Genomic DNA, 10,914 nt, shown 5'->3' with positions numbered 1-10,914 from the left:
CTCCTATCACTGGATAATCTTGAAATTCATTGAATTTTATTTGGATAGATTACTTAAAATCAAATATTATCACATGCAAGTATTATACTAAACTGGCAGGCACATCAGAAATATTGAAGACGACATTCACCATTTTCACATTGTTCACTATACACTTTGTGTAACCCCATATTTTGCATAACCCTATTCTTCATTTCCTCCTGGGTATTGTAGCCGTCTCAAGAGAATTTGAAGACAATGCTTTCAAGGGAGGAGGGGGGATAATAAACAAGGTGCATTATGGGCAATATAAAAATGGTGAATAGACAATAAACACGCGAGAGAAGGACCGCGCGCATTCTTTTGCCTCGCGGCCCGTTATTATTTGCGCTCCTAATTTCTCATGCGCCTGCAACAGATACTAGTTCTAATTGGTCCATTTCTTATTTCCGGATGCTGTGATTGTGATATACCAGACTGCAATGCGAGTAATTATAAGGAGACTTCGCATTGTACTTGTACTTCGGTTGTTTCGGGGATTGCTTTCTTTTTTTCAGAAGTTCGGAGCAGGAAATTGTAGTTTAAAAATAAGAGAGATTCAGAGTTTTAGATTGAAGAAAATATACCTACATATGCTGAGCAATTCTGTAAATATCTGTTTAAAATAAACGTTAATTATACATGATAATAAATCACACTTTGCGGGAGCAGGTTTTGTTGTAAATAACTTTTAACCCCTAAAATAAATGAAAAGTGCTGTTTTCAACATTATCGCTTATAATTATGCTTTACAAGATTATAGTTTCACCGAGGAAAAAACATGAAAAATGCAATGAAAGTCGTGTTAAGCCGCATGTCTGTTAGGCTGCAAGCAGCCTCTCTTTTTCTTCGGATTTAGTATTTTAAAGGGGAGTCCACGCGCGCGAGAGAGTTGAGAAACGAGGGCGGCAGCCCGAGAAGAAAAAAATTTCCCCATCTCTCGCCTTCAGTCACGCGCGTCGTCATTTGCGTGTCTCGGGCGTTTTGCTCGACGGACCAAGAATAAAGAGAGACTGCTCGTAGTCTACATGTCTGTTTACTCCAAGGGGGATTCTCCAACAGCGGGTTCTCCGCTGACCATGTGACCGTCACGTGCCCTGGAGCATTGCCCGTCTGTGCACACTGGGTAATCTGCTGGGCAGCAGTAAGTCGGCACCGCTGGCGGGGGTGGGCAGCAGACTTTGTATTGTTGCCTGCAGCATTTGTTGTGCTCGCAGCAGTTCGCTTGAGGAAAGGGGCAACACAGTTGCTCGTCAAACGTCTTTCCCTTGAATGTCAATGTACCTGTAGAAAAACAAGCAGGGTTGTTTAAAAAAATAAATGAAAGAAGATTTTATTTCTTAGAATAAACAGAATCTCATTTCGCTTTTTGTGACTATAACAGCCTGTAAAAGAGCCAAAATTTTAATGGGATGATGGAAAGTGAGCTTTCTCCCCGACGCACGTTCGTTCCTTGTTTCGTATTTTCAGTCCAGTTTGGTACCAAGTCCTCTTTACTGCAATTCATTTACAGGGCCTATGTGACGAGAATGTTAACGACTTTAAGATGCCACGACGGCGACGACAACGAGAACGTCAAAAAAGCATAGGTTGAATAGGCAAAACAACAAATCTGCCGTCACTGTGCGACTATTACGACGGGAAAATGCCTAATTTCACGTTGTATGGAGGAGGTAAACAAACGACAGCTAAATTTTCTTTCTCTTTCTGAACTTGAAAGAACGCAATTTCACTTTTTAAGCGACGTTTCCGCCGCCGTCGCTGTCGTAGGATCTTAAAGTTCTCTATTACTGTTTGAGGTCAATTCTGTCCTAAAATCGGATCATTTTACGTTTCTGGGAAACTGCCCACCTACCCCTCCCCTAAGCCAGCATTTTGCCCTAAGTGAGAACTAAGTGTTAATGTTGGCTTAGGGGAGGGGTCTCTAAAATCATTGCTTGGTGCATTTACCCATACTCAAATGCTCCTGTAGAGTTGTGAATAAGTTATCAAACACATTTGATAACCATAATAATTTTCTGGTGATTATTGCGGGCATAGCCGGCATTGAAACTTGAAAAGTTGCGGTAACGTTTGCAAGTTTCAATCAATTGCCATCCTTGTTATCTGTCGCAACAGAAGACTGGAAACAGTTCCAGTGCCTAAATACAGTACAAAACTGGACCATTATTTTTCAAATTCCATTGATGCGAAGACAAGTTCTAGCTTTTAAAAAAGGTGGCAATAAAATCTGCAGAGGATCACTCATCATTTGAATGGTCACACAACAGGATTTCATCCAGAGACTCAAACGTTAGCACTACATACTAAACAAATAGTACCATGTAAAAGTTTTGCTGAAGAGCTCTCATTTGAATGGTTACATGCACCATAGGATTTCACCCACAGACTCAGACGTTAGTACTACATACTAAATAAATAGAGCCATGTGAAAGTACTGCTGAAGAGGTTTCATTTGAATGGTCACACCATAGGATTTCATCCACAGACTCAAACGTTAGTACTACATACGAAGTAAATGGTACCATGTGAAAGAACTGGTGAAGAGGTTGTATTTGAATGGTCACACTAAAAGATTTTATCCACGCACTAAAGAGTTAGAGGGTAATCTAAATTCCACAACTTGATAATGGACTTGGAGTAAAAAGGCCTTTAGACAAGGAACTAACCGGAAGTAGAAGGATAATTTTACTTAACTTCTGCAGTTTGTTTTACCTTTGCAGCATGTCTGCTGTGCTTCGCTTGCGCAGCAAGATGACCCTTGAGCATCGCAAGGTTGAGGGTACGGTGCAGAGCAACCACATCCCTCTCTAACAACACCAGCGTCTTCCATGCATCGGGAAGTTGCCTGCTCCATGCACCATTTCGATACCGTCAGGTCATCTCCGGCTGCCTTCCAATACTGACGCCTTACAAGGGCTGCAAACGTGGTGAACTGAGCAAAACCAGGTCCACCGAGAGTGAAAGACATGTCAACCATAACATTCTGAACGGGACAGCAAAGGCTGTCGAAGGTGGCGATAACCTTCCGGGCATCTGCTATTGCCGTCTTCAAACTGATGTCCAGCAGATCTTCGATTTGCTCTTCAGTGAGGCAAGGAACAGACGAACAGTTGCAAGGAACATTCCATTTGGTCACCGGTCCGTTTTCAAACTTTTTATAATCAGCTCCAATCTCTTTAAAAACCTCTGGTGCGTCCTTGTTCTGCATGTTGTATCCTACGCCAATGGTCTTGATGCCTTTTGTGTCAAGATACACGCAGGCCTTTTTGCCTTCATGCCTTATGATCAAAGGCTTTGGATCGCATTGCTGGGCTCGACAGCTATGGAAGAAAATAGCCAATTCAAAAATAATGAGAAGAATTTTTCCTTTGAACTCCATATTTCCGCTTCTCCCCTCTGATTAGAAACTGAAAGTTACCTGTGTAACACGATCTGTTATAGTGAATTTAATTAATGTCACGTGAGGGGTTGAAAAATGACACCTTTAATTTGCTGTTGAAGCGGATCCTCGTTGTTTCCGGGTTCCTGCCTTAGGCCCGTTTCAAACGTCGTGCTACTGCCGTGCCGAACTCAATTGATCGAATTAAATTCGACTTTAGCACGGCAGTAGCGCGACGTTTGAAACCAAGTCGTGCTACTTGGTTTCAAACGTCGTGCTACCGCCGTGCCAAACTCAATTCATAAATTATAAATACATTAAAATATATTTAAAAGTTTGCTAAACCGTTTTTTTATTATTGTGTTTTGTTTTTGGCAACAGCCGTTCCATTTGACTGTCATTGTGTGAATTAAATTCGACGTCTGAAACCAAGTCGTACTAGTGTCGTGCTGCAGTCGAGCTACAGTCCAGCCAGCTTAGCACGGCAGTAGCACGACGTTTGAAACAGGCCTTAGCAAGGCTTCACTGCCATAGTCTGCTACACAGCTGTTTTTAATGTCGTCACGCAACGCTCCTTTGAAACTGGGACTGCATTATTCTCCGTCTAAAGGCCACGGCTTTGAGACTGAGGAACAGACCATTCTCAACTGCATAGCTCTTCTCTGTTGTGCACCACTTTGGACGAGAAGAGCTCCGCATTGCCAAAAAGACGAAAGCTCTAGACTCGAAAATTGAAATCGAGAAGCCCTTGGGAAACTGGGAAAGAGGCTTACAACAGTTATAGTGCCCAGTCTCATCTCTACTGCTGTGCAGCAAATCACTGACCCAAATCTCTCAGTTCCCATTCTACTACTTTACTAGAGTGGCCCACCACGAAGTTTTACTTTGAATATTGTTCTGCCAAAATGGACTAATAAAAAAAATACACCCGCCTTTTCAAATGCCGATCAAAGCATTTTTCTCGTAGTAAGGCCACCCACCGTTTCACCTTTTATGTGGTTTGAGTGAAAACAAAACAAAACTTTGTGGAATTCGGCAAAGTTTTGTGTGTTTATATTTTGGGTGCGGCGTGTGAAAATGGTAGTGTTTATAGCTCTTCATAATGACGCATATTGTGTTTGCGGATATTATCTGTGAAAGAGGTGAAAAGTGACTTATGATGCAGTTATTCTGAACTGAACACAGAGTGGTTTCTGTTTACAAGAAATTTATTCAAGACGACCCTGAAGGCGAGGTGTGTAAGCCACGCTTGAGGTGATTTAACATTTGAATTTTAGCGCGAGCTACTGGAGGCATCCATGTGAAAAGTGAAAGTTGCCGTCGACTGATCGTAATTCCTTTGACCGGCCGTTCATTTGGCAGTTTAGTCAAGAAGTGAAATATGCAGATGATCGGCAAGGTTGTAGTATTATTCATCCTGTTCCAAGTTCCTGTAATAACTTCTGGTCGATTGTGCCATTTTGAAACTGAAATTTCAGCGTCGTTTTGGATTCGAAAACCTTGTATGTTCTTCTTTGGCAACGAAACTAAAATTATAAAGTACATTGGAAATGAACTGCGATTCGGAGAGGACGCTGGCTCGAAAGGGGCTTTTAGAGGATTAAAAGTGAATCTTAACAAGTTCTTTGAAAGCCCTTTGACGCTCTGGAACAAAAGTTGTGATTGTACTGAAGTACCATGTTTGAACGAACAACAATTGAACAATTTATTTGCTAACAGTTTGGAGCTGGTTCGCAAAGAAGTACCGACTAGATTTCGATATCTTCCTCGATTATGCTGTGCATTACAACAAGTTTTGGGAGAACTCGTTTTTAGATTGCAACCAGAAGACATCGCGAAATTGACGAGAATTGCCATAAAGGGAATTAACATTCACAATTGGACAACATGTGTCAGTAATGAACTCCGACAGACGGAGTGGTGCAAAACTTTTAAAGATAGATGTGATAACCTTATAGATCGTATTAAGAGAGGCTGTGATGGAAAACCAAGGGAAAAGAGAGATATTGATCTAAATATGACCACAGTATGCAGTTCGTCCTCGTGTTTTCAGGGTAAGAAGAAATCATTTAAATAGTTTCTACCTTTATGAGTACATAGCGTTGTTTACGACCGGTAGCGTTATATTAAATAAATTAGTGTGGAATGCACCAGAAATGTCTTGGGGCGCGAAAACTTGAATTCCTTTTACTTTCATGTTATTTCTTCTTTATTTTTAGAACCCAAAATGATGTTTTAACGAAAACGAAAATGATCTTAGCGTAAGCAAAATCGATCATAGCTTTATAAGTGCTAGCTAGTGAACTAATGGAGATCAGTGAAGGCTTATTGTTTGTTCCTCTACGATATAAAATAATTAGCCATTTCACCAAAATTCAGTGAAGAAAAATTCTGGTTTATCCCAAATCATATTTTGCTTAAAGTACGCACTATTTTTATCGCCAAACTTTAAAAATCGATTTAATAAGCGCAAGTTTTGCTGGGGCCGAAGATGATAGATGCATATTGCTTAATCATAGCTTATATTAGAGCAAGGATATTTGCCCATTTTGTTAGCAAAGAATGCCAATCTTTCACCGAAAGTGATTAATGAATTGCAAACCATAAAAAAAGTGAAACAAGGTTTGACGTCCTATATTGATACGAGGCGACAGTGTATATAAAAAGCGTGGGATGTGTATGACTTAGAATAATTTATCTGAATTAAAAACAAAGCAAAATTGTAACAGGAACAAAGGCTTTCAAGGACAATTTAATTACATCGCTTTCGTGAACTTGAAGATTTGCATTTCGCTTGGCACGCGAAACAAACGTTTTACGAGATGTGCCGAGAGCAATTACAAAAAATATAATTGGAGTGTGAAGTAAATTTTTTTTCCAGTTTGTAGATTAGCGAATTATTACTTTCTGTGTGTGTTCACGGAACATCTATTAAGGCGAAGAAATACTGGGAGCATACTGATTCTTGCGGTAGCTTCATGCACACTTAATATGGGGTTTCAGTGCATTAACTTTAAAATTAACATTTTCTTTATTGGCGAGACAGGTACTGCGTTCTGTCAGTTTGGAAATGTTAACTCTGGATATTGATATTTTGGCAATTCATTAAATTAGAGGAAAATATCGACAGCTATCACCGGAGCTAAGACGTCAGGTGAGACGTTACATGGAAGCAAATCGTCTTCCTCAAATATACTGTATACATTATTCCTGACAATAGGCTCGCTTCAGAAACGTCAAGCGTAAAAACCAGACTGTCTGCCTTACACCAGTTTTTCTTTTTGTCAAATTTGCTAACAGGCGTTCGAGTTCGCCACCTACTTACTAGGCTCGCCAACCTCGTCCCCAGAGAAAAGCGCCCTGGGGACGAGGTTGTCGGCTCGCTGCTTTTTGCAAAACACCCTTAAACATTAACTTAGCAAGCGTTTCCTATCGAGTTATTGCGCGAAAGTTAAAGCGGAAGCGATAAAAAAGAAATTGCTCTCTTCCCAACCTTCTCGACGAACTCGCGCGGAAACGCTTGCTACGCAGGCTACATTAACTTACAATATTCAATAAAAATATCACACATAATATTTTACATTGATTAAACTTTTAAGTCCACGCGAAAAGAAAGGAACAGGAAAAGGAGAGGAAAGCGAAAAGAGCATCAATTGAGAAGTAGAGCACTGTATCTACTGACTGTTGCGCTGCATGCTTAGTACAGTCGAATCTCCCTATGAGCGACCACCAATGCGAAGATTTAGTGGTCGCTTTAGACGAGAGTTGGTGGCTTACACTTTTTTTATAAATAATAATGTTGTTTTTCCAACCTAGGCGGAATATTCTTATTTTCCTTTATCTTGAATTACTCTTAATTGTTAATTGTAGCTTATGGCATTTCTGTTTGAGAATGTATGGTGTTTCGATTACCAGGGTTCTTGTCGTTTAGTGAAAGGAATAATTTTCTGTATTTACAGATTTTCAATCACAAAATTGAGGCCTTTACAAATCTCAGTCTCGGGTTTATTCTTGAACTATTCTTAAAATTTCGCAACTTTCAGCCTCGATATTCTTATGAAAAATATTGTTATATAAAAAATAGAGTGTATGAAAATTGAACCACATGCAGTCTCCTCTGTTCAACGAATTACCGGAAGAGCGTTTCGAATTTCCATTCATCTTGACTGGCTTTTTTAACAGGCCAATCATGACGCAGTAGTCAAATCTTGGTACACAGGGGGGGGGGGGGGGGGGGGGGAGGGGCGGAAACAAGAATTTTGGCGCCCTTTTGCAGGACGTACTTAACCCAGAGTTAAAAAGTTTCGTCTGCGGCGTAGGCTAGGAAAATCTTTGTGCTTCGGATCTGTGGTCGCACATGGAGGTTCGACTGTGTAATTTTAAAGTAAACTAACACCTAAATGTCACAAATAATCTTGTTATTGCATAAATATTATTTTGTAGATGAGGGATCTGTTTCATCTTCATCTTTGGTGACTCTACAAAGAATATCTCTGTCGAGTATGGTTTCGTTGGCAGCCATGACTAGTTCACCGAATTTCTTGAAAAAGAGTGTCCAAGCGCTTGATACGAATTCATCTCCAACTAGTGGTTCACAGCAACCTTCACTTTCTTCGGTTTTATTCACCTCTTCTTCCCACGGGTCGTGGTCAAGGAAATCTTCCACTACACCAGCTGAGTCGAACGCTTTTTTACGAGAACTGTCACCATCTCCTTCCCTGTCTACTTACGTAACGCCTCTGATGGCTAAAGATCAAGAAGGAGGTGTAGTAACTACCACCTTTGGTTACAAGGCAAAGACCCCGCCCTTTTGGAAATCCTCTTTTTCTCTAACCAGCTCAACTGTTAGCGTTTCAGAAGGTTCACCTCTTGTTTCTTTGTCAGCGTCACAGAACACGTTTTTCAAAATTTCAACCGACGTTACTAGCGTGGTAGACACTGATTCTTATTCTTTCAAAGCAACTTCTCGTCTTCCGTTGATGGACAGCTTTAAGCCTACTTCTTTAAAGTATAGCAGGAGGCAAGCGGCGGAATCCTCGTCATACTCATTAATGGCATCAAAATCCACTGAATCGTTTACGTCATTTTTATCGTCGTCATCGTCTTCTTCGTCAGTATCCTTGTCATCGTTCGGATCATTATCGCTATCACCGCCATCATTGTTCTTATTATCACCATCATTGTCACCTTTATTGTTATTGTCGTCGTCATTATCATCACCAACATTGATTACAACACTTCCCTCGCCCCTACCAACATCGGTACCCGCACAACTACAAATATCACGTATGTCTTTGTCGTCATCAACATTGACGTTTTATAATTCTAAAGCACCAAAATTTTTACCTTCTCCATCAAATTCACGAAAAGACACGTCATCCTCAACTTGGTTATTAATACCTGTAGTTAAAACTTATGCATCGTCATCGTCAGTTTTATTATTATCATTGTCATCATCAACAATACTATCTCCGTCTCCATCATCATCATCATCATCATCATCATCACATTCATCATCAACACCAACAACAACAATTGCGGAAATATACCCGGGAGCGGAAACAACATTATCTCCATCACTGTCATCAAAGTTATCATCTTATTTCCTTCATTCGTTGCCTTCGATAACTTCTTTACGAGTGAAATTAAGAACAACAGAAACAACCATATCGTCTTCTTCTCCACCTTTAACGTTTACTTTGGTTGATTCACAGTTGCCACCGTCCAGGTTTTCAGCGCCTTTACTAACGGCCAGAACATTTTCAAGTCAAAAATTGACGTCCAATTCTGTTACAATTAGTTATTTATCCACTTATGTTTCACTCTTTCCTACTACCAAGCCGTGGTCACAGACGTCTCTTACCTCAGCTCCTTCGCTTGTCTTTTCAAGTGCATCCCTGTTCAATAATTCTTCGTTGATCTCGAAACTATCTTTGGTAGCAGAATCATATTCCTCTTTGCAAGACAAGGCCAGTTATGTTTCTTTAAGTAGAACTGGTAGAATTGAGCTGAAACCTTCCAGTGCCGTTCCGACGTTCCAATTCTCTTCCTTAAAGCTAAGCACTTTAAAGCCTCTGTTTACTGAAACATTTGTTGTTAAATTTAAAGGTAATTGCAGCGTGATTGTTGACAAGAATTCCTTCAAACTCAGCTTTGTAGCGACACTGGCCAGTATACTGCGGATACCAAGAGATGACGTCATAGTTGATGACGTCATCTGTGGTTCAGTGAGTGTTGTTTTCACTGTCAAAGCTGCGCGTGAAAGAAACTTAACAAGTGAACTTTTGGGAATAATCAAGAACGAGTCATTGGTAGTGAAATATAATGATACGGTGTTTATAGCTTTCGACGTGAAGATTATCTCAAATCCAACTGTTCCAACGAAGTTTTCAAGGCCTACACAGATTTCCAGCCACGATAGAAAAAAGTTGTTGTTTATCATATTTATATTTTTTTGCGCTGTATTTGCGGCGTTATTTGTATTCTTCTCTGTGGTATTTTGTAGTAGGTTTTGCGGATGCTGTCAGAAAACTGGAAAATTCCGCATGCACAAGAGAGTGCGTTTACGGGCGCAAGATTTTGAACTTAAACGTTTCGCGGAACGCAGAAGCCGGCTCTCCGGAGCAAATTATTATGGCGAAGACGCTCATAAACGGGTAAACAGTAGGAAAAAAGAATTAGAAGTTGAAATTGAAGAAGAGGATATCAATGATTATTATGAAGACGAGTTTGTTGCGGGACCTCAAGCCGATACCAACGATACATTGTTAAACTCTACTAATCATAGGGCGAATTCTAACCAACAGGAGGAGCAGAAGTTCGTCTTTGATGACGAAGACTCTTGTTCAAGTGTATTGTTTTATTAAGTACTTGCATTTTGCTTTTGAGCTTTCTTGTTATAAATTGTTTTGAGCGAGAAAATGTTCAGCCTGAGATATAAAGCCAACTTTCTGAATGATTTTGTTACCTCTGCGTCCTGTGTCCCAGACGAATAAAAATCCTCAAAGACGCGAAATAATTCATAGCATGCGTCCCGCAGAACGCAAAGATCGATCGATCGATCTGAACATGTGTATTTGTAGAAGTATCCCGTTCGTGTAATTTCTGTTGCAGTTATCACGGCTGTTGTTTAACGATGCATATTTCATTTAGCCTTTGTTGTGCTTTAAAATAGAAGGACTATATTTTTATTTTAGCATACTGTAATACAGAGTTTTGGAGTCTGTCTTCAGATTAACTGTCTGGTTACATAAAGGCCCAAGCATTTTCAATTTCGGACCCCTTTTTTTTTGAACTGGAACTCATTGGTTCTGGTTTGGGACTCATGATTTTTAACAAGATGAGTCCTAGTTACCATAACTATTTGTAACCAAATCACTGCATTCAAACCTAGTTTCTAGGGTTGTCTCTTGTAAGTTGAGAAAAAAGCCATGAGTTGATGGGAAGGACTGTGTGTGTATCAATGCTCCCTTTCTCGGGAAAAATAGAAAGGGGAAAAGGCGTTGTCTAGGTAT

General features: G+C 40.2%; 2 protein-coding genes across 2 annotated transcripts; one reads left to right on the top strand and one right to left on the bottom strand.

The window, feature by feature from the left end:
- Positions 1–14: 14 nt before the first annotated feature.
- Positions 15–3,450, bottom strand: LOC140950126 (uncharacterized). The gene is made up of 2 exons (XM_073399307.1): positions 2,734–3,450; positions 15–1,302 (listed from the first exon to the last, which is right to left on the bottom strand). Exons 1-2 carry the CDS (start codon positions 3,398–3,400, stop codon positions 1,055–1,057), a joined length of 915 nt encoding a protein of 304 aa, XP_073255408.1. The 5' UTR covers positions 3,401–3,450; the 3' UTR covers positions 15–1,054.
- Positions 3,451–4,590: 1,140 nt separating this feature from the next.
- On the top strand, positions 4,591–10,654 carry LOC140949470 (uncharacterized). Its single transcript, XM_073398629.1, has 2 exons — positions 4,591–5,454; positions 7,844–10,654. The coding sequence occupies exons 1-2, from the start codon at positions 4,782–4,784 to the stop codon at positions 10,264–10,266; spliced, it is 3,096 nt and encodes a 1,031-aa protein (XP_073254730.1). The 5' UTR covers positions 4,591–4,781; the 3' UTR covers positions 10,267–10,654.
- The last annotated feature ends 260 nt before the right edge of the window (positions 10,655–10,914 follow it).

Source organism: Porites lutea, chromosome 10, assembly GCF_958299795.1.
Source record: "Porites lutea chromosome 10, jaPorLute2.1, whole genome shotgun sequence".
In the NCBI taxonomy this organism is placed as follows: domain Eukaryota; kingdom Metazoa; phylum Cnidaria; class Anthozoa; order Scleractinia; family Poritidae; genus Porites; species Porites lutea.
Note: the sequence above shows the minus strand (reverse complement) of the source record. Positions and strands in the feature narration are given on the sequence as shown.

What these genes read in the sequence shown, in the direction of transcription:
- LOC140950126 (XM_073399307.1), bottom strand. Translation starts at nt 3,400, where the DNA reads ATGGAGTTCAAAGGAAAAATTCTTCTCATTATTTTTGAATTGGCTATT. An exon ending in ACAGCAGACATGCTGCAAAG is followed by an intron (nt 1,303 to 2,733) that starts GTAAAACAAACT and finishes GTTTTTCTACAG; the next exon opens with GTACATTGACATTCAAGGGA.
- LOC140949470 (XM_073398629.1), top strand. Translation starts at nt 4,782, where the DNA reads ATGCAGATGATCGGCAAGGTTGTAGTATTATTCATCCTGTTCCAAGTT. An exon ending in TTCGTCCTCGTGTTTTCAGG is followed by an intron (nt 5,455 to 7,843) that starts GTAAGAAGAAAT and finishes ATTATTTTGTAG; the next exon opens with ATGAGGGATCTGTTTCATCT.